The following is a 27556-nucleotide window of genomic DNA, read 5'->3' on the forward strand; positions in this document are numbered from 1 at the left end:
ATTATGCTTCGAACACACTGCAAGGTGACATAAAAATCGTTTACAAAGGAGTCCCAAGGCTGCGGTCTTATGAAGAGGTTGCAACTCTTGTTCCTTATCACTTTTTCCTCCTAAGTAAAGAATACAGATCGTGCTGTAAAGAAATTGTATCTTTTATCATCACTAAGGAAAACAGAGAAGAATTGATAAGCTCGCTCTTTTTTTCGATGTATATGCTGATCATCAAGCAAAAGATCCATTCATGAAGTCCTACTAGGAAGAACAACGCGTGTCACATTGCAGCTCTATCTTCATTAGCTGGTAATTTAGTTCAACGGGGAGTTGAACAACAGATGGAAGTACCTGTCGCTGAGCGTCATGCATTCATATCATACAAGATATTCAGAATCTGCTTGGGATTTATTCTTCAGAATAGATTTAGTTTTGTCCTTTAGGCTGAATGTTGTCTTTGTCCCATTCCCCCAGTATATCCATACTGTTTGAAAGACAAGTTTAGACCCCCCAGAGTACATTTCTTGCAAGTCCAGAGTGGAGATTTTGGCATCATTTCTTCTGAAAGGCCTCTCCTCCCTGAGATCTAAGGGCAACCTGCAAACTCAACCAGTGCACAGTAAGTGGGGACGCCGGGAGCACCTCCTTCAAAGATACGCTCCTGCTGGAGATGCACCGCATGCTATTACTTTAGAAAACACTCCTTTCTATTGAAAAACCAAATTACAAAATGGTCTTATTTGAAGAATACATTTGTTTCGTGAATGAAAAGAATCTCTCCAACACGGTCTAAAAGGGCTGCTCCACAAGAAAGCTGTAATCTCTTGCTGGACCAATACACCCTTTAGAATTGTCACTTTCAAACAGAAGAGAGAAGACGTGAACCAGAAAGCTCAGCTTGCTCTGATGCTACAGGACCACCAGGGAGAAGCTGTTACGGGGCAGTGACCTGTGAGGAACCCTGTTCTCTCACTGTTCGAGTTTCAGAGCTCGGCTGCTTTGAACTGCAGGGCTGATGTGTTGGGAGAGATGACTCCTAATGCTGAACAGCAAGATCCAAACTCTAATGGGCTTTGTAGCTGGACATCAAACACCTCGAATGGCAAACACAAAAAGCAGAACTGGGGTTACAAAAAAATACTATGTTACATTAACGCTGCTAGCACTGCCATGCTACTGTGTTTATTAAAAAGGCAAGTGTTTTCCTGTGATCTTTCAGGAAAGCGTCAGACAGAAAAAAAAAATTGTGCCAATGACTCACTAGGAGGAGCAGAATTGGGAAGAAAAAGGCCACAAAATTTTGTTCAAAAGGAAAAGAATTTGGATTCTTACTGTTTCCTAGAAGTTAAATTGCACCAGGAACAGTAAACATGTCAACATCAACAGGTCAGATCACATTTGCACCATCATGACTTTGCTCTGGCTATGCTGCTTAGATGTTTCTCCTCCCATATATCAGAATCATACTTTTTTTTGGGGGGTTTTTTTGTGTTTTTTTTTTTTTTGTTAAAGGAAGCAGCTGGGAACTGTGTGTTTAAAAGCAGGAGACATCTTACTTTCTTTAAGGCGTTACTCATTTTCACAAATGCTTTAACACACAACTGTTTTTTTCCCTAGATAGCGGACTACAGTTTCTCAGTCTGCTGTGAGCACCTCCAGGGTGTTACAGTGAGTGAAAGAGTTGGTAACAAAAGCAGAAAAGTCATCACGACCGAAGCTTCCTGATGTGGCTTTAAATTATATTCATGAATCACAAAAGATAGGAGTGTTGAGGGAATGCATTAAGATTTTATTTTTATCTTTGCCCCTGGGAAATTAAATCCAATATTAGTAAGTCATGGAGAGAAATGGTTCCTTTTTTCATTTGAGAGAAATTCAACTGTAAAAAATATCCTCTTTCTTTCATGTGTTTTCTAGATTAAGCTCAAGTATGGCTCTCTTGGTTTTGTCTGCTTTTGCTAATTTGACTGACAATATCTGTAGCTGTAGGTCTGACTCCCTAGAATTTTGATTTCAAGGTTAAAATTCCTTACATTTTCCCTATTCTGAGACAAGTGACATTCACAGAAGTTCTACAACAGTTATTATCTATTGGATATAACCCATGGATCCTGCTCACAGCAGAAGAAAAAAGAAAGAAGAAAGGCTATCAGATTGCAGTTCCTATGAAGGGATGAAAATAATATTCCTATTTTATTGAGATGTTAACAGAACCTCACTGCAGATCAGAGGCAGCAGCTGTAAATAGCATGTAGGTAGTTTGCACTTGCCACAGTATGACACAGTAGCAGGATAAAACAACCATTTCTGACAGCTTCATTTTAAGAAAATGCTGTCAATATCTGTGAAAGGAATTGCCTAAACCATTACAGAATAATTCAGTGTTGTTTAGTGGCTTGTTCCACGTTCATTGAAGATTCTGGATAAAAGCCTTTCCCCCTAAAATCATCGTTTTGCTTACTTCCTAACAGTCAGCCAGTTCTCTAAACATGGTGTACAAGGAAAGGAGGTTGTATTTCAAAGGCAGTTGAAAAGAAGTCTATTATGTTTTGCTTACTGTTTAATACCATCAGTGAGAATTAGTACACTGGTAATAAGTGTTCCTTTCTATAAGCATTACTCCGAAGTTCATGCAGAAATATATGGTTATTCATCAATGTGAAGGGATGTCCTCATTTCCATGCATTTATTTATTACAAAATAGAGCTTGATAGATGGAAAATATAAAAGCTGTTTGTCTAATACTGCAGCAAATTCCAGCGTATCAGCCTATACATAATAGAGACATTTATCTTTTATTCACAGAGCCAGGTAACTCCAAGACAGCTAGCTCCTATCTTGATCAACTGCAGCATTTTAGGTGTCTTGCAAGAACAAATCAAAACTGATTCTCCTGGTCCTCAACTGGGAACAACTCTTCCAATTCTGAGGTGAACAAGCACAAGCATTTCTGCCGTCCAACATGCTATTGGTCCTCAACAGCCAACTAGCACACTTTTGCAAGCAAAATGTAGTCTATAGCAAAGGGAAAGCACAACCCACAGGTAAGGTCAAAAGGCCTCCAGGCCTGAACATACAGTATTAACAATACTTACATTTTCTGTTGTTCCAGTAATTACATGGAGACCATCATATGTTGATTTAATGTACATACCCTAAGAAAAAGACATCATGGGAAAGAATTTTTAAAGTGTTTTACAAACCATCACCATCCAAACATAACTTGCATATCTCTAAAAGTCTTTTTTTTTTTTTTTTTAATTTGTAGACTTTAAATATATGCTATAAAGAGGAATTTGTCTCTGCATAGGAAAGTGCTTTTTGATACACCTCAAGAACAACAGCCCAAATGATTCTGTCCCTAATTATCAACAGCAAACTAAAACTTTTACCACAGTCATCTCCATACATAGTCCCCAGTTTTTCCAACACACTCCTTCAACTACAAATAAAACAACATCCAATTACAAAAAAACCCAGAAATACAAATTGCCTTAGGATGATTAACGCTTCCATTTTGCTTCAGAAGCTACAGAAGGCTTTAAAAGATCTGGAGTCTCTGGTAGGCAATGCTGCAAACATAACTTTCAAACTGGTAACCAATGCTCTGAAGCATGCCTGCAAAATGGCTCTGAGACTTTCTGATAGACTCGCTCATCTCAGTGAGCAGGTCAGCTATAAAACTCAATGATGAAAACTTAAATGTCAACTTTGTTAACTATCCCACTTCTTTCAAAAAAATATGGAAAAGGAGGGATAGCTTATGAACAGACAGAACCTCCTGCGTGGGTAGTCCGAGACAGTGTCTCAAATCTGTTTTTATATCAAGTCATAATTCGAACATTTTAACAGCATCCACTAAGACAATGAAAGAAGGAAAAAGGAGAGGTAATTGGCATACACTGAGCATTCAACAACTTCTGAGGAATCTCCTTTCCCCCAACTGGTTCACAGAAAGCAGGTAAATATTGAGCTTGAGTTAACATTCTCTTCATAACCTACTTTTTCTCCTTTTAATCAAAGTGCCACAAAGTCTGTTCCCAACTGAGGAACAGGGTGCACTCACTGATGATTAAGTATGGTAAAAAGGTAAAGAAGATGTATCAGGTTGGACTAATCTAATTTGGGATCAGAACTCACAGACAAGTGGGAACGAGGAAGTACACCCCCATCTTAACATGGATGATATCCTCAGTACAAAAAAAAAAAAAAAGAAAAGAAAAGAAAAAGGAATTTTATGAGTTTCTCAGGAGAGGGGGCTCAAAACTAAACTTCTATTTTCTGTTTTTGTTCTGTATAATACATAGCAGTAACGTCATCAAATCCAGTTGTCACGTTGGGCTGCCACAGATAGAAGAGAACAAAGCAAGAATCTGCTCGTTACTACACAGATAGAAGCCCCTCACACCACCCTTCAACCTTCAGCTCCTCTATGTACCTTCAGCAAGTTTCACCATTTATTTGCTCCATGCACGTGGTTTCCTGCTTAACTGAGTTATCTCAAATACAGAATGGCAATTTCTTACACATTTATCCTCACAACACCCCTGTGAGGTAGGGAAACACTAATATACAGACATTTTACAGAGAGGATAATGAGCCCCACAGGAGGCTGAGATATGTTGATGTCCGTTATTTGGTACGCATACCTACCCTCAAAACACCAAAAACCAGGGCCTAAATCCCTCTTGGGATCTGGATCTCAGTGACCTGACCATACACCTTGCGACATGGCAAGAGCTGAAATCGTGGTGACTTCATGGTGACAGGAACGATGAGTCACACTGAGCAATTTCTGAAGAAAGTCACGTCTTTGTTTTTATTGACAGCGAGTTACTGCCTTCAACTTAAAACATCAAGGTGAAAGCTGAGGATAAAGTCTCACACTTAATGGTTACACAGTGTTTAGTTTAGTGCAAATCATTATTCTGAAGGCTGGTAAGGTCATCCAAGTATGGTGTCGTGGCAGAGTGAAATTCACATCCAATCTAGTCTTTTCTACAGATTTGAAAGACTTTGAAAAAGCAAAAGAGGAGAAAGATTTTTTGCAGAATTTTCTTTAAAGGTTAAGATGAAGATTTTGCACCCATTAAGAAAGAGATGGAAGAGGGAAGTTGCAAAAAATACCCAGATTATATTTATTCCACATGTGCAAAATTAATAAATGCTACACTAGTACCGTGTCATATTAGTTTTGCAAGAGCCAACAAAATTCTGTTTACAAAGCAGCTTTTAAATGGGGAGAGGTAACATTTTGCAACAGAAAGATGAGTTAACCTTTCACCCACGTTCCCCAACTCCTCATTTTGAGTGAACTTGTTTTAAGTACGGGAAATGGCTTATATTGTTTGCTCTGGAATTGAAATAAGAATACCACAGACATTTAGAAGTTTTCCCCTCTCTGCCTCCTTGTGGCTGCACAATATTTTTAGCGATCAAGAATACAGGGGAGATTATTGTGTGTGTAATGTTCATTTGTACCGAAACAAAATGGTAGATACACGTCTTAGGTGTCCAAAGATAATGCCATGGTCCCTCTGAATTTACAAGAATCAGTTAGGTCAAATAAAAGGAAAGATAATTCAGATAATATGATTAAAATAACCATAAGGTAATCACCCTAGCAATCAAGAACAAATGTATGCCTAGAGTAAAGATCAGATAACTCATGCTTAAATACATCAGAGATTGTCCTGATCAGTTACGGGTAGAAGTCTGATTTCAAACCAATCATTACATTTTATCTTGGTGTGAACTATTATTCAGTTCAGGGTTAGAAAAGAGACCTTGTGCCTTTTTTCTTTTTTTTCCAATCTTTTTTTTTTTTTAAGAAAGAAAACAGAATCTGATATACTTTTAACATATTTCACACAATGCTGGATGGAAACGAAAAGAAGATAGTAACTCCATTTTATCACATAACTGAATTTTTACTCTTTCACTGTGACACCATCTTAACGGAGTCCCCCAAAGGCGCACATGCCTCTTTAACCCCAAACAGTTCTCAAAACCCTGTTCATAATTTTTCCCAGCTCCTTGAACATTTCAAACCAAATAACTCAGAAGAAATATTAGGAACAGTAGTACACTGGACTCCTGGAAAATACTTTCTACCCAGGGAGTCAGCAGTGCACTTTTAATCAGCTGCTGCACTCTACTGTATCTACAACTTGCATTTTATGAAGTATTTTTTACATGACAGGCTCATTTTGTGTTTGCTTCATCAGGCAAAGAGGAACCCAAAACAATTAGTCTCATGTTCTGGTGAATTCACCTTTGCATTTATGAATCTAGCAAGCAAGGTGAATAGCTGCAACTTGAAAACATATCACAGTACCTGAACTGAGTAGGATTAAAATGATAACATGAACAGGAAAAAACTGATATTTGAGATTAACCCTTGCCACGGTTCTCCGATATTCTGTTCTATATTTATTAAAAAAAAAATTTAAAAAATAGAAAGATAAAATAAAACTGTTGAAGAAACACTTCCCAAGGAAAACTTGGTTACCCGCTTTATATCTAACAAAAGGTGTACAGTATTCTGCTTCTTTGCTAAAAACACTCACTGTTTTCAGCCAAGCAGTAATATTTTTAAGTCTGTTTCCTGGCAAAAGATACTACCTAAGCTAGTCAGTTTTGTCTCTTTCTAGAACATCAGTAGTGTAAAACCACACAAAATTAAATTCTGCTTACTGATATAGATGAAAAAACTTCCAAGTCCTCAAAAGAAGGAAAAAAAAAAAAAGAGATTACACATGGGAGCATGCTGGTGATTGCAAAGCTGACGACATTAATCTATTTTATGACTTTTAAAATAGTTTTCTATGGTGACAACCCTTACTTCCTCCCTTTTCACCCTTACTTCACAGCCACTGCAGGCCGTATCTCTTCCCACTGCAACACTCTCTGGAGACCACGTATATGTAGCCCATCACACAACTACACCTGGGCAACAGACCATGGATAGAGGGGTGGAAAACAAAAAGCTTAAAAAAAAAAAAAAAAAGCAAAGCAATACCAAAACCCACCCATAACATTGCTTTACCCAGTAGACAAGAGTTTCCCCACATCACACCCTAACAAAATGTTCTGCTTGCCAGGTTATTAAGTCTCTTTTTTCCGACAGGTGATACCTAGTTTTAATAACTATAAGACATTGTAAACCCTGTAACACATTTACCTGTTCCTTCTGCATTAAGGTATGAGTCTAACAATTAACATTTACCTCTGACTGATACTTACGTTTCCACAACGAAAGATCAAACATAGTGAAGGAACTATGTGTGCCGATTAAAACATCCTGATAGCGCTCCAATCTGTTTTAAGTCATAGAAACTCCAACCGTTTTCTCAATTCTGTCATATATTCACCATATGAGTTTAGGGAAATAGCATTGTTTTCCAAACTTTTTATTTCCTTCTCTTTTCTGTTCCTTTTTCTCTCCCTGATCTATTTTAGCTTCTTAGATATTAAATTTGAGATGTTAGATATTCTGTTTATGCTACGTGACAAAAAAAAAAAAATAATCTTCCCAGTTAGCAGCCATCCTTGTCCTTTTCCTTCTGCTTGAAGTCTTTCCATCTTTACAGAAGATTTTATTTAGTGATCAGTAGAGCCAGCACAGAACTGTCGTGTGGGTCCAAGAAGAAGAAGTTGACAATAATCCATTTTTCCACCTCCATCATTGCACAGATCCTGGAAGAAGGTCTAGAAGTTACTGAGCTTCACATTCATCCAAGTGGTCCTGATGTGCAGAGGATATCACAACTCCAAGTTCCACCATCAATTCTTAAACTGACACACTTAGCACTCAACGGGGCAGTACTGATATGCATTTACTGTATGTTAATTGAAAGATATTAGTTTAAAAAACAAATAAACAAAAAAAAAATAGTCCAACAACCCAAAAGCAAAGCTTTCATATAAAGCACCAAGAGCAACTTGACAAAGATGATCTGTTAGTAAGATTGGCACGGTAACAAACTGAAAGGTACAATATTCATCCTTCAGGCGCAAATATATCGTCCTTGGTGCCTGCTCTGGAGAGCTCACAATCTAGAAGAGACAGCACAACACAGAGGCAACGGAATAGTGGCATAGAGGCAAGGATAAAGGGGAAAGAGATAGGACCATATCGAAATAGCATTGTATCCTTCTAATGCTTGTATACTGTGCAGTCAGTGTTTTCCATTTTTAAAAAATACGTATAATTATTTTTATGACGATGACATGGTAGTCCTCATCAGCATCAAGACCTTGTTCAGTTTGTTCACAATACATATTAAAAGAAAAAGGCCTGCCTCAAGAGCTTCCAGTTTAAACAGACAAGACAGACAGAGGGCATAAAACAGAGGCACAGAGCGGGAAGAGATTCTCTATCTCATCAGCTACCCAGCAGGAACAGACCCATGAAACACATTCTTATTTACAAAAATACCACTCAACGTTTTTCAGTCACTGGGGGTTAACAACACCCTACACAAAGGCTTAAATGAGGAAAAAGAAAAAAAAACAGTCACAAGACATAAAGGAGAAGAAATAAAAGCTCAGATAAAAATGGACAAAACTCTAAAAGAGGTGATCAAGATAAAGGGGAAGACTATTTCTTCATTATAGTAGAAGACAGGATTTCAAAAGGTCGACTGCAGTGAGCTGGTGGAGGAGTTAAAATTACAGGATAAAGAGAGGGAGGAGAGAATCCATGAAAAGCTGAAATCCTGGAGGACTAGTTTGAAATGGATTCAGAGATTGGGAAAAAAAAAAAAAATCCAGTGGAGAAAGGGAAAACAAATAGCAGACTAAAATAAAGGACGGGGCAATAGTTACTCATCCAAATGTTTGGGGGTTTTCTCATATTTTAATTGTGTTTTCCAAAAGAATGGAAAATTAATGTAGTCTATAACGGCTCTAAATACCTTAGTATACCAAATTTGTCAAGAAACCAAACCAAAAACCAAAACCCAACAACCACCCACAAACTGAAATACTCTCCAGAACTCCACCACCCAAACAACTTCAAAAACCTGCTGCAAAGAGTACAGCGGCAGTCCTTCTTATTCAAGCAAACTGAATAAGAATAAACTTGGGCAGAAGTTGCAAAAGCTATTTCATAAGGCAAGGAATGGTTAACTGTATTCTGATCACCTCCTACTACTTCCAAGGATTGTGGGAAGAGATATTATTAGTGATGTAAAGTCGTACAGCTGTAATTGTTATCAGTGTTGGTTTTTTCCCATGCAGTGGGTGTAGGATACTTGAGTAAACAAAAGATCAACGATCAACTCTTGAGCAACAAATGCGGGATGGCTGTACGGAGCCTTTACAAGCACATGATTAAGCATGTAGAGTTCTTGCAATAAAATACAATAAGCTACCTCTCAGCAGTGCTGTAGAGACCTTGAATAACTTATAAAATAGCTTTATATCCCAGAGATACTATGAAGTATATTCCAGAATTTGACAGGTTTTGTGCATAAGCCCACGCAAACTTCTTGGTTGAGTTGATCTTAGTAATTTAAATCCCTTCAGACTTCAAAATCCTAGAACAACCTGAACCATTTTTCAGAAGCTGGGATAAATGGCAAGAACTTCTCGCTCATTTCTCCCCGGTCAATAAACTCTTTGCATACATCAGTCAGCCTTACAAAATACTTCCCTCTTGGCCCAGCTGCATGAGAAACCAAACTAGCAGGAGAAGTCAAAATATTTTCAGACTTTAAAGTAAAAAAAAGCCTAAAATGTCCTGTTCCTTTCCATATATACAACTGATTTTAGAAAATTTGCTTTCTCATCCTGGATGATGGGTTTGATTAACTGCGTACTTCTTACCAGCCCTTCACTTGGCTTGATGTTTGTAAGCTGGATCACTTCAAGGTGAGCAGACTGGGAAACCAGCGGATCAGAAGAGAGCGAGATAATGTGATCACAGACTCCAGAGAGAGTTTTACACTAGGGGGAAAAAAAAAAAAAAGTCACAATAAGCGTACCATTGCTAACTGTTTGCATATCAACCTACAATTTAAAGCACTGCATTTCTGAAGTACGTATTAAATCACATTGCTGAATCTACAAGGCAGAGAGAACGGAGGAGGACATGGAAAGGCCTCAAGTCAGCAGCACAGTACAAAATCCCTTTTTTGTGATGACCCTGGACTGACACAGCGTCAGACCAGGGAAGAGCAAGAGGCAAATGCTTTATACATCTGAATAGAGAGAAAAAGGGACCGCGGGAGCTGCTGCCACGCGCTCTCAGGGTGAGGAGCCCTGCCTTTGAGCGTGTGGGGAGCTCCCACCCCCCCTCTCGGCCACATCTTTTGCAAAGACATTAAGTGCCCCACAAACCCCACTAATTTGTGTTGAATGTGCAGATGTTCAGCGCAGACGAAAATCAGGCTCTTAATGATGATGGGTTACTCCCATTAACTCTGAAGTTTAGACTGTACCAATAAAACATGCTAATTGACTTTGGACTGAGTTTCTCATATTCTACTGCTGCCAAGCATGATTTACTATTGCAGGCATGAAGATTACAATAAATAACCACTTCACGATGGGATAATTCTTAAACTTGTTATCCTTGGCAGCCTCTTCATGGAAAGATAGAAATAAAAAAGTTTCTAAAAAGGCTGTCAAACGAGTACTGTGTATCTACTCATCTCCCACTCCCTGAACACGCTCTTCTCAGAAGCACGGAAGCTGAGATTTTTTCCTATCGTTCTCTCCCATTTCTGTAAGCAAGTGATTTTTGAGAGCTTCAACATTTTCCATGAAGTCTCCTTTCAACAACTAGAACCGATTTCTCAGTTCAGGTTTCCAAATGTGTATTTTGTCAGCAAACTCAGGGATTAGGACATTCTTCTGGTCCCAAAAGTGTGGGTACCTTCAAAACCAATTAAGAACCAGCTTAACTGCTCTCAAATTCAAAAGATGAAAGCCAACCAATCTCCTCAAATGACTGAGACACAACTGCGCACAACTGCTGCACCAACCACTCCTCCAAGATCGCAGAGCATACTTCTTAAAGTAAAAAATAATCTATAACAATGCTATGGGAAAATAATATAAAACTGGATATAAGCTTCTTGACAAATCTTCATTATAAGTCCAAATGCCGAACTACAAATATCTTATGGAAAAAGGAAAGTAAAAAAAAATTAAGTGACGAAAGCAACAAAGAATCCAGTGACAGTGAAATCTTAATCCTGCTACAGACCATTACACTGGGATTTTCCCATTTTTAGATTATTTATAAAGAGTTGGACGTTTAGGCTTGTATGTAGATGGCTTATTTTACTGAAAAATAATGTTTCAGAATGAATAAACCAATCAGAATCAAATGGAACATATAACAAAATTTAAATTACCAACACAACCTTCTTCCACAGATATTACCTTCACGCATAGACACACACACACACCCTACCCTTCTGCTTTATCTGTATTTCATGATGTAGAATCATTACTGAAAAAAGGAAGTCAAGAAATATACAAAATGGGGTTAAGAATGCTGTGCGCTCTACCTGAATTAGGAAGAAGTGAAAAAGCGAACAAGTAAACTTTATTGCAAAACTGGTTTTTATGGCTTTTTGTATACATGAAAATTGCTTTGAGATGACATTTTTAAAAGGTAAAAAATATATAAAATTACATAATAAAATGAAAGCTTAGATTTCCTGTGTTTTTTGGGTTTTTTTAATACAATGCTGAAATGTTATTTGTATTTTCGTCTCATGTAATTGCACTGACAGTTATTGAAAAATCACTTTTAGAAAGTTACAGAACACAGCTCTCCACACGCAAAGTGAAGAGACCTACATTATAAATCGTTCTTTGGTGATGAAAATTGAATTTTTCATATATCTTTAGACTTCTATTCACCTACCTATTCTTCCTATTAATCTCCTTTGCAGTTTCAGAGAAAGTTCTATTTACAATGAATTAATGCATGAATTTTTTCTCCTATTCCCAGCTGTTGCATTGCAGAGAGATGCCAAAACGCACAGAAGATGAGCGTTCCTACCACCTAACACAAGGTATGCCATTTCAAGTTCACAGACGTGGCTCCTCATTAAAAAAAAAGTCCTTGGCAGATGATGGGGAAAGGAGAGGAGTGAGGCAACTCCAGGATGTGGCATGGAACAGAAGCCTAAGCTGAGATGCATTAAATAGCTCCCTGAAGCAGCTGCGCTCCCTCTGCCTCTCCGTGAGAGGGGTACAGACAGTCCATAAGCCTATGGAGATCAGCATTCCAGTTAGATTATATCGGTTACAATCCTAAAACAAGGTGGTATGAATATTCCCCAAGAGGAGCTCTGGGAATACTGTATGCCAAAATCACCAAGTTACCATGACAAAAAAATATGCCATATGCTTCTATGCATTTCTAAAAGATTACTGTCTTTCAGGTCTTGCGGCTTTCTTTCCATCTTAGATATTCACACTGCCGTCCAACAGCACAATATCATGCCCATTCTAAGCACAATAAATGAGCCGCAGCAAAGTCCCTAGAGAAGACTCTACGATTAGAGGATGCTCTTTCGGATTAAGGCTTCAAATCCTATGACCTTTCCAAAATGTAAACACTCATTCAACATGTGGGGATGCATACATAACTGTCTTCATAGAAAAATGATATTTAGGGGCAAAACTCTGCTGCATTATTATGAAATCTTTTCCACTTCATGAGTACCCAGATCTCACCAGGGTGAAGACAAAAGATGAAGACAGAGATCTTTTAAAGCTCCATTAAAAGTTATCAGGTTTATTACCATATAGTAGTATCAGAGGTGACTGCAAACAGCAAAAGAAAACAGAAGGTACAGAAAAGTGAAAACAAAAGTTCGTGAATTACTTCTGCCAGTTTCTGACCAACCGAATTAGCTCTTTTTCTTCTAATAGAGCAGTCGCAGACCTGAATGATTCAGTAAGACAACATGCCATGAACTAACTGCACCCCTAAAGAGAATTTCTCAAGAAACAGTCACCCCAGATAATAAGACCTAATCACTAGATCGTTTGCTTAGTAATTACTAAATAGTTCTGTCCAGCAAACTCATTTCGTTAAAACATGTTTTGCTTTGCTTGTGAGAACTACCCTTTCCTTTGGAGGGGAAAGGATGTTTGCTGCAGGAGGATTTTGTATTTAAGACTCAATACTATCGCACAGCAAACTAGCATATTCATGGTGCCTGGACTTCCAAGGAATGATTAGCTAATTTGTTTTTAATTGAACCGCTCATCTAATTTCAGAATACTATGCCATTTTATTTTGGTTTTCTTGTTCCAGACCTTGTGAACAAAAAGAAGGTTTTTTTCGAAGAGGGGCCTGGGTTCTGCCCAACCATCCAAAACTTTCAGCCACTACAACAAAATATCTAACAACTCCTTTAGTTTTCTTCTGAAAATATAAGGAGCCTGTTTGTGTTGGAATATTTATAGAATCTTACAAGCTTCCCTTAACTGTTATACAGTTAAATAATCTCGGTTAAATTATAATAAATCTTGGCTAAAGAGTTGGGCTGGAAGTAGGACCAAGAGTCTATTGGGCTTGTATGAAAGGCAACTTTTCATGAACTCTGAGCTTGCCCAGAGCCAGGACAGCAAAGGACCCAGCCTTACACTGCAGGCATCCTCTCCCCGCTTAGAGACAGGGTACATGGGCTCTCACTGGAAACATGGCCAGAGGCTGACACATGCAAAATACCTGCCTTTACTCTCTGAAAAATCTCATTCATGGTTTGTGGGCTGTTTACTTGTGTGTGTGTCTGTGTCTGTGTCTGTGGAGGACAGGAAAAGGAGGAGGAGGGAAATTCAGCCCCAGGAACATATTGGAGCTTGGATGGCTCTGGGACACGTTCATAGGTTACAGCCGTTTTGGTTTACAACAGAGTTTAACCAGTGGCTCTGAATGCAGTTACCATCCAGTTCCTGCACAGATTGATGCTGTTGACTTAATTGTCCAAGACTTTCTAATATACCAAGCAGCATAAATCAGCATACAGACAAAACAGCCTTTTCACCAGGAGCGTGCTTCCTCCCCATTAGGCCTCTTTATGGAAAAAGACCTTGGACCTATTCAGTGGATCAGCACCTCCCATGGCAAAGATGCTGCCACGTGGCACAGGAACAGTGTTAATTTAATGGAGGCAACATGGTATTCTACTTAGAAAGTTCCAAAGTAAACCACTTTTGACTTCTCTATGCTCCTCCTCCTAAACAGTTCATACTGGGGATCATCAGGTTCATTCCATATTCATTCAAGCAACAACCCTGCCTAAATCTAAAGTTATGTTCAATGCTACTTTACTTCTAGCTTGACTAAATTTTCCCAAAGCTCCCCAGACTTCACTGGAGCTTTCACCTTAGCAGACGGAAAGCCAATTTGACAAATTATGTAGGTGTGAGAAATACAGGGGGGTTTATTAATACATTTTTAAATTATTATTTATTGATAAAAAGTTTTAAAATTATTATTCTATTAGATGGAAAGTAATGGACTGACAAAATATTTGGCGTGTAGGCTACTCAATTAATTTGAGTGGAAGAAAAGCACACAAACAGTGCACTTTTGCTACTAATTTGTTCCTAACAACTGATGAACACATTATTTTTCAGCACAAGCTGTATCATAAACGTGTATTTCAGTTTCACTAAAATCAGATGGCAGTACAACTCACTTTTTCTCTCAAATGGTAGTTACCTTTTGTTACTTTGTAAAACTAAATTTCTGTTTACGAAAACATTCTTAACAAGATGGGGATCCTTTTTCTTTTGTAACTCTCGATTCCCCGCTGCAATGCGGTACCAGCTACAGGAAGACACAGAGGATGAGCATCCAATTGCTCCTACAAAAGTCAGCAGGCATTAAAAACGCCCAGCCTTTCTCAGGCTACACTCAGCTTTCCGCGTGCAAGGTATCTCAACAAAGGAAAAGGATTTGGCCAGGCCAAAAAAAAAAAGCGAGTTACAAAAGATTAACAGAGGCAAATCAACAGATGATTACATTTTCTCCTTTGTCACACAGTCCCTGTTCTCACTACAAGCCTTACAGCGACGACTTCAGCTCTTTTTTGCAGTAACTCATCACTGCACTTTAGTAATAAATTCTCCTCTCTATTCAGTGACAAACTTATAATTGCAGATTGAAGCAATAGATTTTCCTCAATTGCTCCTTCTTTCAGCCAGGGGGATGAGGGCCTAAATTAGATTTGCATCTGTTCTGATCCCCTGTGGCTGCTTCGATTTGTGCTGGGAAAATGTCTGTCTTCTGCAGCAGAGTGGAAGTACTTTGGGCCACAGGTAGATTCAGAAGCCTCCACAAGCCATGGCCTTTCCTCAAACTGTTCATCCATTATCCGTTCAATTCAGGCAGCTCTAGGGTCACAAAGCATTTCTGGTCAAGCAAACAGACTTGTGTTTGTTCCTGTCCTTAATTTTACCCAGGCTAGTGACCAAGCTTAAATCTATCTTGCCAATTGTCTGCAATACTGAAGCATCCTGGTTTAAACACATTTTCCAGGGCTGAGGGCGAGAAAAACACCAGCCTCCCCCATCAACACCCTCACCTATGTCATTTGAATGAGGGGCAGGATGCCAATAAGACACACAGACATTCAGGGCTAAAAGAAAAAAATAAAAATGTCTTGGCAACTTTAAATTTAATCTGTAAAAAAAAACCTGAGTTAGTTAAAACTGACCGAGACAAAGCAACTTACTACGCAAGTATTCAGGATGAAGTCTAAGTAGTTAGCTTAAGCCAAACCAAATAACTATTAATAATTACTTTTCGTCCAAAACTTTTCTTGTACTGTAGGGAATACATCAGTAATTCTGCCATTCTTAGAAGCAACTGGGTCTGGACTTGAATTTGTATATACATGAAGTTTAAACAGTGAACTAAATCTTATTTTGGATGCAAAAAGAGAGGCTTTATTAGAGTGAAATTTTCTGGGACCAATTTGCAAAGTATAGACTCCTGAAAGGAAGCAGGTGGTTACTTTTTCCTTTTTTTCTTTAATAAGATTAGCAAAATGATACCTTTGACAATGCATTTTTTAGTCTATTATAGGTCTATAACAAATATTCAAATACAGTGGGCAGGAGGGAATTATCACCACCGTGGTTTCTGCAAGGGTCTTAGCAAAAAGAGAACGTTCTGATCCATTACTTGGTCTTTTCTTTTTTCAATGTAATAACTCTTTTTAAATTTAAATAGCTCATTTGTTTTTCAAAAACTTCTGAATATTAATTTCACTCTGCGGTTCTACTTTCTACAGTTTTCCAACTCAATAAAACTTTTTTTTTTTGGCAGTAAAAGCAGTATAATTTTAAGAAAGTGAAATTCCTTAGGAAAACATTATAGTTTTTTATAGAATTAAACTAAAAAGAAAATTCAGTTAAAGCATATTATTAATCTGACTGGAGCCTGGCTTCCACTTTCTATAATTAGTCCTTCTTGCTTTGCTCTCACTTTAATACTCTACTGCTTCACATGGATTAATCTGAACTAGATATTTCCATCATATACAGCCTCGAACAGCTGGATGGAATCAATGAATTATTCTTCAAGTATTTTAAAGCTCCATTCAGACTTTTGTAATGATTAACTTAAAACTCCCCAAAATAAGCAGAACTGATACCCTTTTAAGCTGAGCAGTTTTCCATACACTTTATCATCTCAAGTTAACTCAATATGAAGATTGTAATTATAAACTAGCAAGAGCACACTAATTTCCAATTTTGAAGCAAACACCACACCCATGGCATATCCTTCTATATTTAGGCCCACTGTAGAACCTGTTCTTCTTAAGTTAACATTTTCTATTGCCATCTACTTCTGTTGGTATTATTTTCTGTTGATATTTACTCTCTGTTTATATTAGCAGATTATTACAATTATTATTATTTCATTATTTATTTATTACATCGTTTACTGAGCAAAAGGTAACCATGAAAAAACATACTGAGAAATGAAGTGGCAGAAAGACGAAGCATTTCTCTGTATTCATGAATATTTCAGGAGCATCAACATTTTAATGAGCAAAAACCAACACATTATTCCTGTGTGGTTTTATGCTTCTTATTCCATAGAAGCCAAGTGTTTCTGTGAACAAACTCACAGCAAAAAAAACCCTTTAAGAATATAGTTGCCTTTAAAATAATTCTTTCGACACACCTGCAATTCTAGGGCAGAAAACTATAGAAGAGACATTTTTTCCTAGACACACTTCGCAACTCCATTTAGAAGAAATAAACAAGTTGAAGCAGGTAATTTCGTCTTAAAACGTCATCAGTTTTCCGTATGACCTTTTTCCTTTAAATGCATTTTATATGTTTAGTTGACACAGATTAGTTTACTACTCGACCAAATATTGTGAGTGACAATCAAAATGCTTTTATATAGCATTTGCAACTTGAATTGCTTGGAGTAAACAAAAATATTTCTTTCTTGAATATAAGCTGAAGTTACACAGTTCTGTCTCCACAGAATACCATTTCTTAAATGTATCAGTGATATCTAAAAAGCTAACATCTGAATAAGTTTACTGACGTTAAAACATACTATCTATGTGCAAGGTGATTCAGCAGTCTCTCCACAGGAACACCCACACTGCCACCTCAAAGAAAGAGGGCATTCATTTGCTTTTCAAAAGAAATGACTGTCATTAGAATATGATCATGTTAACCATTTTTTAGCCCTACGTGATTAAAGCACACCAAAGGTCATTTAATTGAGGATTTTGCCTTTGGCGAGGGATGTTGTCTACTCCACCGTGCTTTAGAGGAGAGCGTGATGACTCAGTGATGGCTTAACTTTGGAGGAAACCATGAATGCACTTCAATAGCAGCAGAGTGGACTCAGATCCCCAGCCTGTGCCCACACACCCTCCTGCCCCTGATTTGGCACAAAATAGGGTCGCTCCTGGGGGAATGGCACAACATCCCCACAGGAGATGTGCGCTTACAGAGCTCCAGCTCCTGCACCACGGCACACAAGTCCAAAATAACACTTTGAGCCATGTGAACAATGGAGGTGTTCAACCCAGGACATAGGTTCAACCTGAAGTAAAGCACTGGACCACCAATAGGTGTAACGCGGACAAAAAGCAGCTACTTTCATCCAATGATCTGCCCCTTAGGTGGCAAATTTCTTGGTGTCCTAAAGAATAAGAGTACAAAACTGTCCTACAAATAATTTTCATTTCTGTAGCTGTGGTTCTTTTTTACTTATGTAAAGCTCTCTTAAAATTTGACTTCAACCCTTAGTGAGAACAATATTGCGCAACAAGGATTTCCTTAGGCTAATTGCATGAATTGCTCATTAGTTGTAAGTCAATGCCTTTCACTTCTGTGAGGAATCTTGTTTCCTTGTGCCGTGAAGAGAACGTGGTATGTGAAATCATACAGAACGAGCCCACGGTTTTGAATTCAATTTCCTCTCCAAGTCATCCCAGTGAACACAGCTATATATCAGTATCTGATTATTCAAAGGCAGCTGGATGTGATGCTGGCCAGACACCATCTCTGTTACCTCCAGGAATTTGCACGGTTTGCAGATGGGAAATATACTCAAAAAATGGACTTCAATAGCTTGGTCTTTGAATTTAAGAAGAGAGAATCTACTTTTTGTCTCTGTAATATCTGTGTACATGTCTTCTCCTCCCAATCTTTCACAGAATCATAGAATCTTCATGGTTGTAAAGAACCTTTGAGATCATCAAGTCCAACCAAACAACCTACAATCTCTGCCACTAGAGCATGCCCTGAAGTGCCACATCTAGACGTTTCTGAAATACCTCTAGGGATGGTGACTCAACCACCTCCCTGGGCAGGCTGTTCCAGTGCCTGACCACACTTCCCTGATTCTCCCAGCATTTCTCATTCATGACTCTTTCTATGCCTTTACCAAAATTTACTACTGTTCTTTATATATCAAAGAAGCTTTTTTTTAATATTAACCTCTAAATTTACTGAATGCACAGTCTATAATAGGAGATTTAAATTCTTAATCTAGAACATCTTTAATCTAGTTTGTACTCACACCTTCAAACACTGTTATCTCATAAGGTATCCAATATCCTCTCTTCTTTGACATCGACATAAAAGTACCATGCGCTCTCTCAAGATCTTGACATCAGTAGGCTTTCCCCCTCTTTTTTAAATCTACCTGTTAGATTGCTCTTCTGCAGATAGTCTAACGGGCTAAAACCACAACACCTTTTTCTGTCTTCCAAGGAGCGGGGTTAGAGGGAGCTGTGACAGCTTTCAATTCCAGTTCTATCATCAACCTTTTCAGCTGCACGTGTAAAATACTCCTTTTCAAGTTCAAAATATGATTTCAAATCCCATCTTTTAATTATTCAATCACAGATTTATGTCTTTCCTCGATTGCTTTTGGTCAGGTTTTGCCCCATGAAATCCCATCCACCAGCTGAAATGCAACATGGTCAGAAGTGATCCAAGTTACGTGTAATACATATAGTCATTTTTAATCCTGGGCTTCAGTAAAACATCCAACACACTGTTCATGTTTCCTTGCAAGCTTGAGCACTAATCCTAGAAGCTAATTAAGCTCTCCACAATAATACATATGTCCACCTGTCACCACAATGAAGTTACTGTGGATTAAAGAAATAAGCCTACGTGAGTCTGAACGATGTAAGATAATATAACTTTTGAAACCCGTCTCAAATTTGTGCACTCACATATCTTAAATGAATCCCTCTCAGTTTCGTCAAAATTTTCTGTTGAAGACTATATTAACTGGTGCCTCATCAGCTCTAACACTGACAGCTCCCTTTACAATCTTTTTTTTGCTAATTTGTAAAAGATACATACTGTATATAGCAGATGTCAGAGCTCTTGGCTCTTAAAGCAGAAAACAATCATATATTGAAAACCAAGCTATATATAATGATTTCAAACTCGTAGCACTTCAACTTTTGCCAAGATTATGCAATTAAAAACTTCATTACTTAAATACTTGCAGAGTTCAGCCTAGCAAAGATGATGATGTCAGCCTCACTAAAATTGCTAATTCTTTGTGTCCCACAGGGGAAAAGTGTCAGTGAAACGCAAAAATACAAGGAGACGTTTTATTCCTGTGAAATCAAAGCATCAAAAGCTTATAGAATTCAGCTTGCCAAGCATTTGATATGGGAGCACTGGAAAAAAAAATTATAGCAGTATAGCAAAAATTTACTGGGAAGCTCACCTTTTAAAATAAAGAAATGCAGTATTTTCTTGCTAAAGTTCCAGTAATAAGAAAAGCAAGATATCAAAACCTACCTAAACGTAAAATACAGTGAATAAATTAAACCAATTCATTACTCACTCTTAGGAAGAACATCTTCATATCTAACTTTTAGAAACAAGCTCTGAGTTAACTTAATATTCACTAAACTACAGCCACAACATGAAACACAATTTAAGATCTAAAACTTAGGTGCAGTTTTCAGACAAAATTTACTCAAGCTTTTGACTCCCCATCCACCAAAGTATCGGCCTTTCAAACTCATCCTGTGTTCTGATGCCCTGATGACTTTCATCTGCTTTATTTATTATCAACAGCACTACAGATTCTGGGAACAGACTGTTGTATTTATGCTGAGAATTCAAAAGGAAAGAATTGCACTAATTTTCCTATCACTAGGCTTGCACCGTGTTCCTATGAGGAATAAAGCTGTATAAATTAAGCTATATCACTAAAATAAACATATATCATTTCCTAGAAGCCTAGCAACCAGCTCTCTCCAAAAAAGTGACATTTTTTGAAATCACTCTTCTGACCATGGTTTACAAATAACAGATGGGCCTGAGTCAGAGAAACACAAGCCCTTGCAAAGTTCCTGGCTTCTCATATGCCAAGTTTAGCTTCCCTAACAGGATTGCCTACTCACGCATACATTGCATACATTCACTCAGTCATACCCCGACTAGTTCAATATCACATTGGCACTGCACAGAAAAAGCACAAAACACACAGATCTGTAATTCTGTGTAGTCTATACAAACATATTTATTAAGAAATCCAAACACTACTCACCACGTGAAGAATTTTATTCTCTGTTTCATATACTGTGCAATCCTGAAAAAGTAAAGCAGAAGAGGCAGGTTAAATTGGTCCAGTCATTCACCCTTCCTAGATTTACCCTTAAAAAGAATTAAACTCAATTGAAAAGTCTTTAGGCTAAAACAAAAGCTTTCAAAGTCTCAACCAGAATGGAAAGATTCATGTAATCACAGCGCAAAACCACCACAGAAAGCAAATACTGGTAGATGTTTATATGTATTCACTAGTTCTTGCTGCTTCCTTCCTTGAGACAGAGGATGATCTTCCTCCTCTTGACACCCTTTTGGCACACACCAGCGAGTCACATGTGTGCCAGGCAAGCGGCTTCACCCAGCAGTCCCTGACCATGCACAAAAATGACGCCCTTTAAGTGGTAACACTGAAAAACAGAGGTACCAGCAATAGTCTTAAGTAACTAAGAAAGAAAACTAAGCTGAACAATCCCTGATGAGCCAAACGTGTTTGCACACCCTGCCAAAGAAGAGAAGGAAAACCCTGGGATGAGGAAGAAAAGGGAACCACTGGTTGTTTATAACATTCCGTGAAATGGGAAGGAAGAGAAATGCGGAATACAAAATGCACGGGGAACTTGAGTTGGACCATCGTATTACATACAGCCTGCTGGGGACCGCATGCACTTTGTTGTCAACTTATATAGCATGCGAGGCAGTTTCTATAAGCACGACTGACAGAGGGGAGGCTGGGGGCTGTGAAAGTTTTTCTGACAGGCCAAAATCTCAGTGGATACAGAGAAGTGGAATTAGTAGCGCAGAGAGTGCCCAAAATACAGTCAACATCGGTGAAAGAACCGCTCCTTTCTAAGTTCATCAGATGCTGTAGCTTTATGGTAATTAGTGCTAGCTCTGTTTAGAACAGATGCTTTCTATCCTACCTCATAACCCACATTACAAACGTGACTAAATTTTCGTGTTTTAAGTCTCACTTAAATCAGTTTATCCTGTTAGAAAAACAATTTTGTTATATGCAACCGTTTTTTAAAAATGAACTTTGAATCCATGGAACGCTTCTAGTGTTACTCAGGCAAGAAAAGCCAACGTGTGCTTAAGCTTTATACAAAGCAACCTATGCAGAAGCAGCAGGTTGATCAGGGAGTATTTTCCTAGTAACAGCTGTTGGCATTCAGGAAACATTCGCCAGTAAGTACAGCCGGAAAGAAAATCTAACACGTTTAATTATATGCAGACATCAATGAAGTATTTGCAATCTTAGTAGCAAAACACACATTTCATTGTTGTATGTGGGAGGGCACGTAACATTTTCAATCTGGATACATTTATGTTCTGCATGGTTTCTTATGAATCATTTCGCAAAAATAGTAGGAAAGGATTGCAACATTTATACTGGAAAAAAAAGTGCTTTTAAGCAGACATAATTATTTCATTGGTAAGAGGAAGATTTTACTATAAGTTTAAACATTCAACTTAAAGAGGATACTATTTGAAAAGTCTCACTACTAAGGGAAGAAGGATTCTGGGTTCTTAAATGTTGTAGATGTTTATTACAACCAAGAAACTAGCGAATAACAGAGAAACACTCCTACATCCTTGAAATGAAACTCTTCCACACAATCATGAAGGAAGCTAAAGAAATATGCTTATTTCTAACAAACCAAGAGCATATATATAACAAATAAAATATTTCTGAATCTAGAAAAGACAGTAAAGCAAGTGGAAAACTTCCCAGGCATCCAGTCTATGCACAGGGGCAGGTGGCCTCACCCTCAAATTCTCTCCTCATCACACAATTCCCTACAAATCCAGGGTCTGGGAAGAGGAATTGCTAAATGAGTTCATCATACAGCGGATAGCTGATTGTTGATGCTACATCTTCATATTCAGGCAAGAGAAGAATTAACAGTTCAGTAAACCATAAAAGACAGAAAAACTGGAGGAGAGCAAATGCAACGCTCAGGTAAAAAAAACAATTCCCAAATATACTTTTTCCATACACAAAGGACATCCAACTAAACATAATTCAAGCATGAACTCAGGGAAACGTGGAGGAATGCAAAGATGCACGCCAGCATAGCCCAGAGCAGCCCTGAAGTCTAGGATTCAAAGAAATCTAGAAAAGGTCACCAAGCTGATCCCTGCATCGTAGCCAGCTCATTTTAACTTCCTGCAGCCATCCCCGGAGATGAGGGCTGAGGCTGCTTCTCAATGATCCCAAGAGCAAAACCTACCTGTCACTTTCTTTCACAGTGAACAGTTTCTTTCCCCTTAGATTTTTTTAAGTCACTCACTGCTTTGTGCTTTATCTTTAAGCAAGCGCTGAGGATAACTCAGCCCACCCTCTTCAAACAGCCCTTAGGTAGAATGATAAGCTGAATGCTTATTACCGGGGGCCTTTACCATTTACAATTATTGCTTTTCCTACCCATTTCATTTCAACTAAAAGAGCTTAAAGCACTTAAGAACTATAAAAAGAGTCGCTAACTGTGCAATTAGAAGTAAATTTGTATTCCTAATAGCCTACCACCCACAGCTGGAGAACATCTCTTCCTTCCACCCCTAGAGTACAAGCCCATACCTTCCTCCTGAAAGATCTTCCTAAATATCTGTTTCACCACAGTATCAAAACATTGCAATTAAGATAAGAATCAGATCATATGCAAGTTTAACATCAACTTTTTTCTACTTCAGAAAAGCAGGAACACACAAAAAATCTGCAACCAAGCTTCACTCCTACACAAGCTCACAATTTGCTGTTCACTTAGTGAAACAATACCGTGATTACCCCTGAACTGAAATGCACAGATACAGCAAGGAGGAGATATTTTACCTGTTTTTTTTCCCTGAACGGCACAAATATATTCACTGACAAACTATAACTAAAGCTAGGCTACATAATCTTCATATAACCAACCAAACAAAACTTCAGCTGAAACAGCATAAGGTTATCTTCTAAATGCACATTGTTTTCTAAAAGATTAATAACGCAGATGGCTAATAAAGCAACAAAAGCAGATCCTTGTTAATTTATACTTCCTGAAGATGTAGTCAAGTAATGGCCATTAGGAGTTTCAGAGAGGAAAATGGGACAGTATCACCTGCAAAGAAAGAGAAATAAAAGGGGAATATGATGGAACAACTCAATTACTAGTATCAGATTTTCATGGTCACTCTTTCCAGCTCTGCCTCATGCATCAAAAATGGCAAAAGTGATCTTTGTGGAGGCAGCTGAAACAAGGCTAAGATCCTAAAAAAGGGGAAACATGATGTCCAAAAGAAGAAGGAAAAAAAAAAAAAAGAAAAAAATGCAGTAAGGGAGGAAGATAAGAACAAGAACAACCACCCACAACAAGCAGGGAGAGGGCTCTTCTGCACTTTCAGTCCCAGTCTAGTCTTAAAACCTATTTTTAAGACTAGCAAGACCAATGCTACACTGCAACTGAGAGGATCACTTATGTTTCTTCCAGAACTTCTGACCTTCATAATTGTAATTCTGCATTATTTCTACAAAAATTACGAGTTTTGTCTGCAATGTTGTAAGTAATAATTATTAAAGACATTTAAATTAAGCCCACTGAATTAGACAGCACCGACTGGTGACAATGCTGCAAAATGCGCACATCTCTGCCCCAGACACCACTAGAACAATTCACACGTGAGGCAACATATAAAATACAAATATTTACGGATTTTATTTTTCAAAAATAATGTTTATGATGCTTTGTTTTTCCATTTTATTTTCTTCTCCCCACACTATTGTTGCCTTTTTAAAAAGCATTTGTCTTAGTATGTCACAGAAGTAGGGAATGGGGTCAGCTAATTACTCCAGCATTTTTCTTATTCTATAGTCCTTTTCTTTGCACACGAGTTGATTAAATCTCCACTCAAAATGCAAAGTACTGAGATCTAGAAGGCCTGCCAACTCATCCTACTGCTCATATATCCCACAGGGAAAAAATGTTCATGCAGTTTTTCAGTACTGTAACTATGGGATAATGTTCTGCAGAAAACACTCCTATTTTTGCATATATATGATCTGGTTTACAAGTCCGAGTTGGCAACCTGTCAAATTACCTATTGCAATTACCTGTCAAGCACTTCTCTCAGGTTACTTGCAGGCTATAATCTTGAAACATACCACCATTATTACTATTACTACTATTGTTATTCCTGGTTTTGTCACATATTCTAGGCAGCTGCTGCACTACACTCTTCTCCGCAGTCTTAAGTTCCTGTCAACTTCATGACTTAATTTCAGAATAAAGTTATGCTATCTCAGAAAATAAAATATATACAAACAAATAGTTAAGGGATATAAAAAGGGAGAATTGCAGAAATAAGTTTATTATCTCTTTCAGCACCAAATCGGCAACATTTCAGTATTTCTAGTAATCCTTAGATCAGAGTGCTCAAGAGCATGGACTTCTTTCACTGTATTTTCTTGTTCAGCAGAACGCCTTAGTTGCTCGGGTATATTTAGTCATCCTAATTTATTTTTTCCTCCGAGGCAAGGACATTTCCTAGGCAGAGTTGATACAGAAGGAGGTTACATGACCATCAAGAACAAAAACCAGATCTCTTGATTCTCAAGTAACATGTTAGCCAAAAAATGTCCGTTGTGAATTCATACAACAGTAGCACTGCTCAAAAGCAGGTTGTTTGGTGCTACAGAGGTGGAGTCAACTGGAGCAGCTTGTGAAGAACAAGTGCTTGCCATGAGAGCATTTGTTCTCCAGGCAGCTTTCAAGTCGCTTCTGGTGGAGCTTCTCCACTGTTTTTTTCATTTGTTTTCCTCTGCAGTCCAACCGAATTTACATGTGTGTGGTTGTGTATGTTGCACTGTTTCTACCAGTATTTTGCTGATAAGATGTAGGCACGGTTAGGAACACAATTTTAAAAGGGGTAGTGAAATTGCCTGGGAATTGCATCTTTCATGAGCAATCCCACACATCTTCCATGTCTAGTTTAAGAGGACAACAGCTAGATTTTATGTAGTGCTTAAAAACAGATGTCTGATAGAATTGCCGTTGCCATTATTTTGAAGTCACGCAAAATGTCCTAAACTATGTAACTCCAGTTCTCCATTTGTAACAAAAATAATGAATTACATGATTGCTAAAAGAGGGCTCAGACTCTCATGCGTTGCCAAGCCTTTCACATAAAATCTCTCCTGAGCAATGTAGCCATTGGTTGGAATTAAGCCAAGCCATCCTTTAAATCCCTTTCCTTCTCAAACTGGTTAAAACTGTAACTGAATCCTTTAATAGCAGTATATGTCAAATGGACAGTCTGTCGGTCTTGCTACTTAGCAACAATAAAAAAATAATTAACTTGAGAATGCTCCAATTGTAACTTCCAGTCACTTCAGCCTCAGCACCGCACCTTCAAAAGTAAGTTGTTCTGGCTTCAAGGAGCCCACTCTGAGCCTGTTGAAGTGTCACTAGCTCTAGGCAGTTTCTGCCATTGGCTCTAGAAAGGCTCATTTGGTTTGAAATCTGCCCAATTCAACTACGGCAAGAGATCCACAAGACTGAGGTTTGCTGGAGGCATGACTGAAGGTTCTCACAAAAGTTCCCAGTAACAACGATGACAAAGTCTAAAGCTTTGCCGACACATGAAAAAGGCAAGAGTAAGGGTAAAAGGGTAAGATAGGTTGAGTTAATTTAGCCTTCCACTACTTAGAAAATGCATGGAAAATATATCTAATACAGCTGGTGGCAGGATTAAACAATGACAGCTTTGAAACAAGAAACTTGATCAATATAATATAGGCCATGGCAAAATGCTGTGCTCTACAGAGCATGATGATTAGAAAACTGAAGGACATTAGAGAACTCTGCTCAGACTGTGTTTTACAGGTATGTCTGGGTAAATACTGGAATAATAAAATACAAATTGGCAAATATACAATTCTGTTCAACCCCCTCCCCTCCAACTCCCCTTCCCAAAAAACAAGAAACAAAGAACTCTTAAATACCCCCAAAGCTACAGAAGCTTCCAAGCAGGTAATGATCTCCTCTGGCAGCAGGCAAAGAATTAAGAACATGACACAGGCAGAGGTTTCCCGAGGTGCTTTACCACATCTTAGATTTTAAGAGGTCTAGCAGGACTTTGGATACAAAAGGTGTGGGCCTTGGGGACACTGACAATTACAAATGTTTGGAACAGAGAGAAGGAAGAGGAAATACCTTTTTCCTGTCTCACCAGCTAAAATGCAATAGCAAGCTCCTCTTAAGCTATGCAGAAACCCAGTGCTCGCACAGGTAATTCTTGGCTGCTGCCAAACAAAATGAATTTTTTAAATTACATAGCCATTAAAAAAAAGACATTATATTTCTACACTGTATTTCTAAATGAGCGTTCCAAAATAAGTGCTTTTCCTGACTTTCTTCCCGCCGAGCTGCTCCAAATGAGTCTCCTGCCATGGCTCTTCCTCCTCCTTCCGACTGCCACAGTCTCAGGGAGCTCTATCCTCAACTCTCCCCTTTTCTGCAACCTCTTCCCTATTGCTCAGCAGCCT

The 27556-nt window shown here is 38.3% G+C and overlaps 1 protein-coding gene across 8 annotated transcripts in view; it reads right to left on the reverse strand.

Moving 5' to 3' along the window:
* The window catches only part of CNKSR2 (connector enhancer of kinase suppressor of Ras 2), a 216295-nt gene that overhangs the window by 119193 nt on the left and 69546 nt on the right, over positions 1–27556 (reverse strand). For 7 of the 8 annotated variants that reach the window (XM_074605046.1, XM_074605038.1, XM_074605100.1 and 4 more), the window contains exons 5-7: positions 21038–21079; positions 9823–9942; positions 3087–3146 (exon numbers count right to left, since the gene is read on the reverse strand). In XM_074605046.1, the coding sequence (XP_074461147.1) occupies positions 3087–3146; positions 9823–9942; positions 21038–21079 (222 nt within the window). The remainder of the gene's footprint in view (positions 1–3086; positions 3147–9822; positions 9943–21037; positions 21080–27556) is intronic. The other variant, XM_074605056.1, reaches the window with a different exon arrangement.

The sequence above is a fragment of the Larus michahellis genome, chromosome 1, assembly GCF_964199755.1.
Source record: "Larus michahellis chromosome 1, bLarMic1.1, whole genome shotgun sequence".
NCBI lineage: Eukaryota > Metazoa > Chordata > Aves > Charadriiformes > Laridae > Larus > Larus michahellis.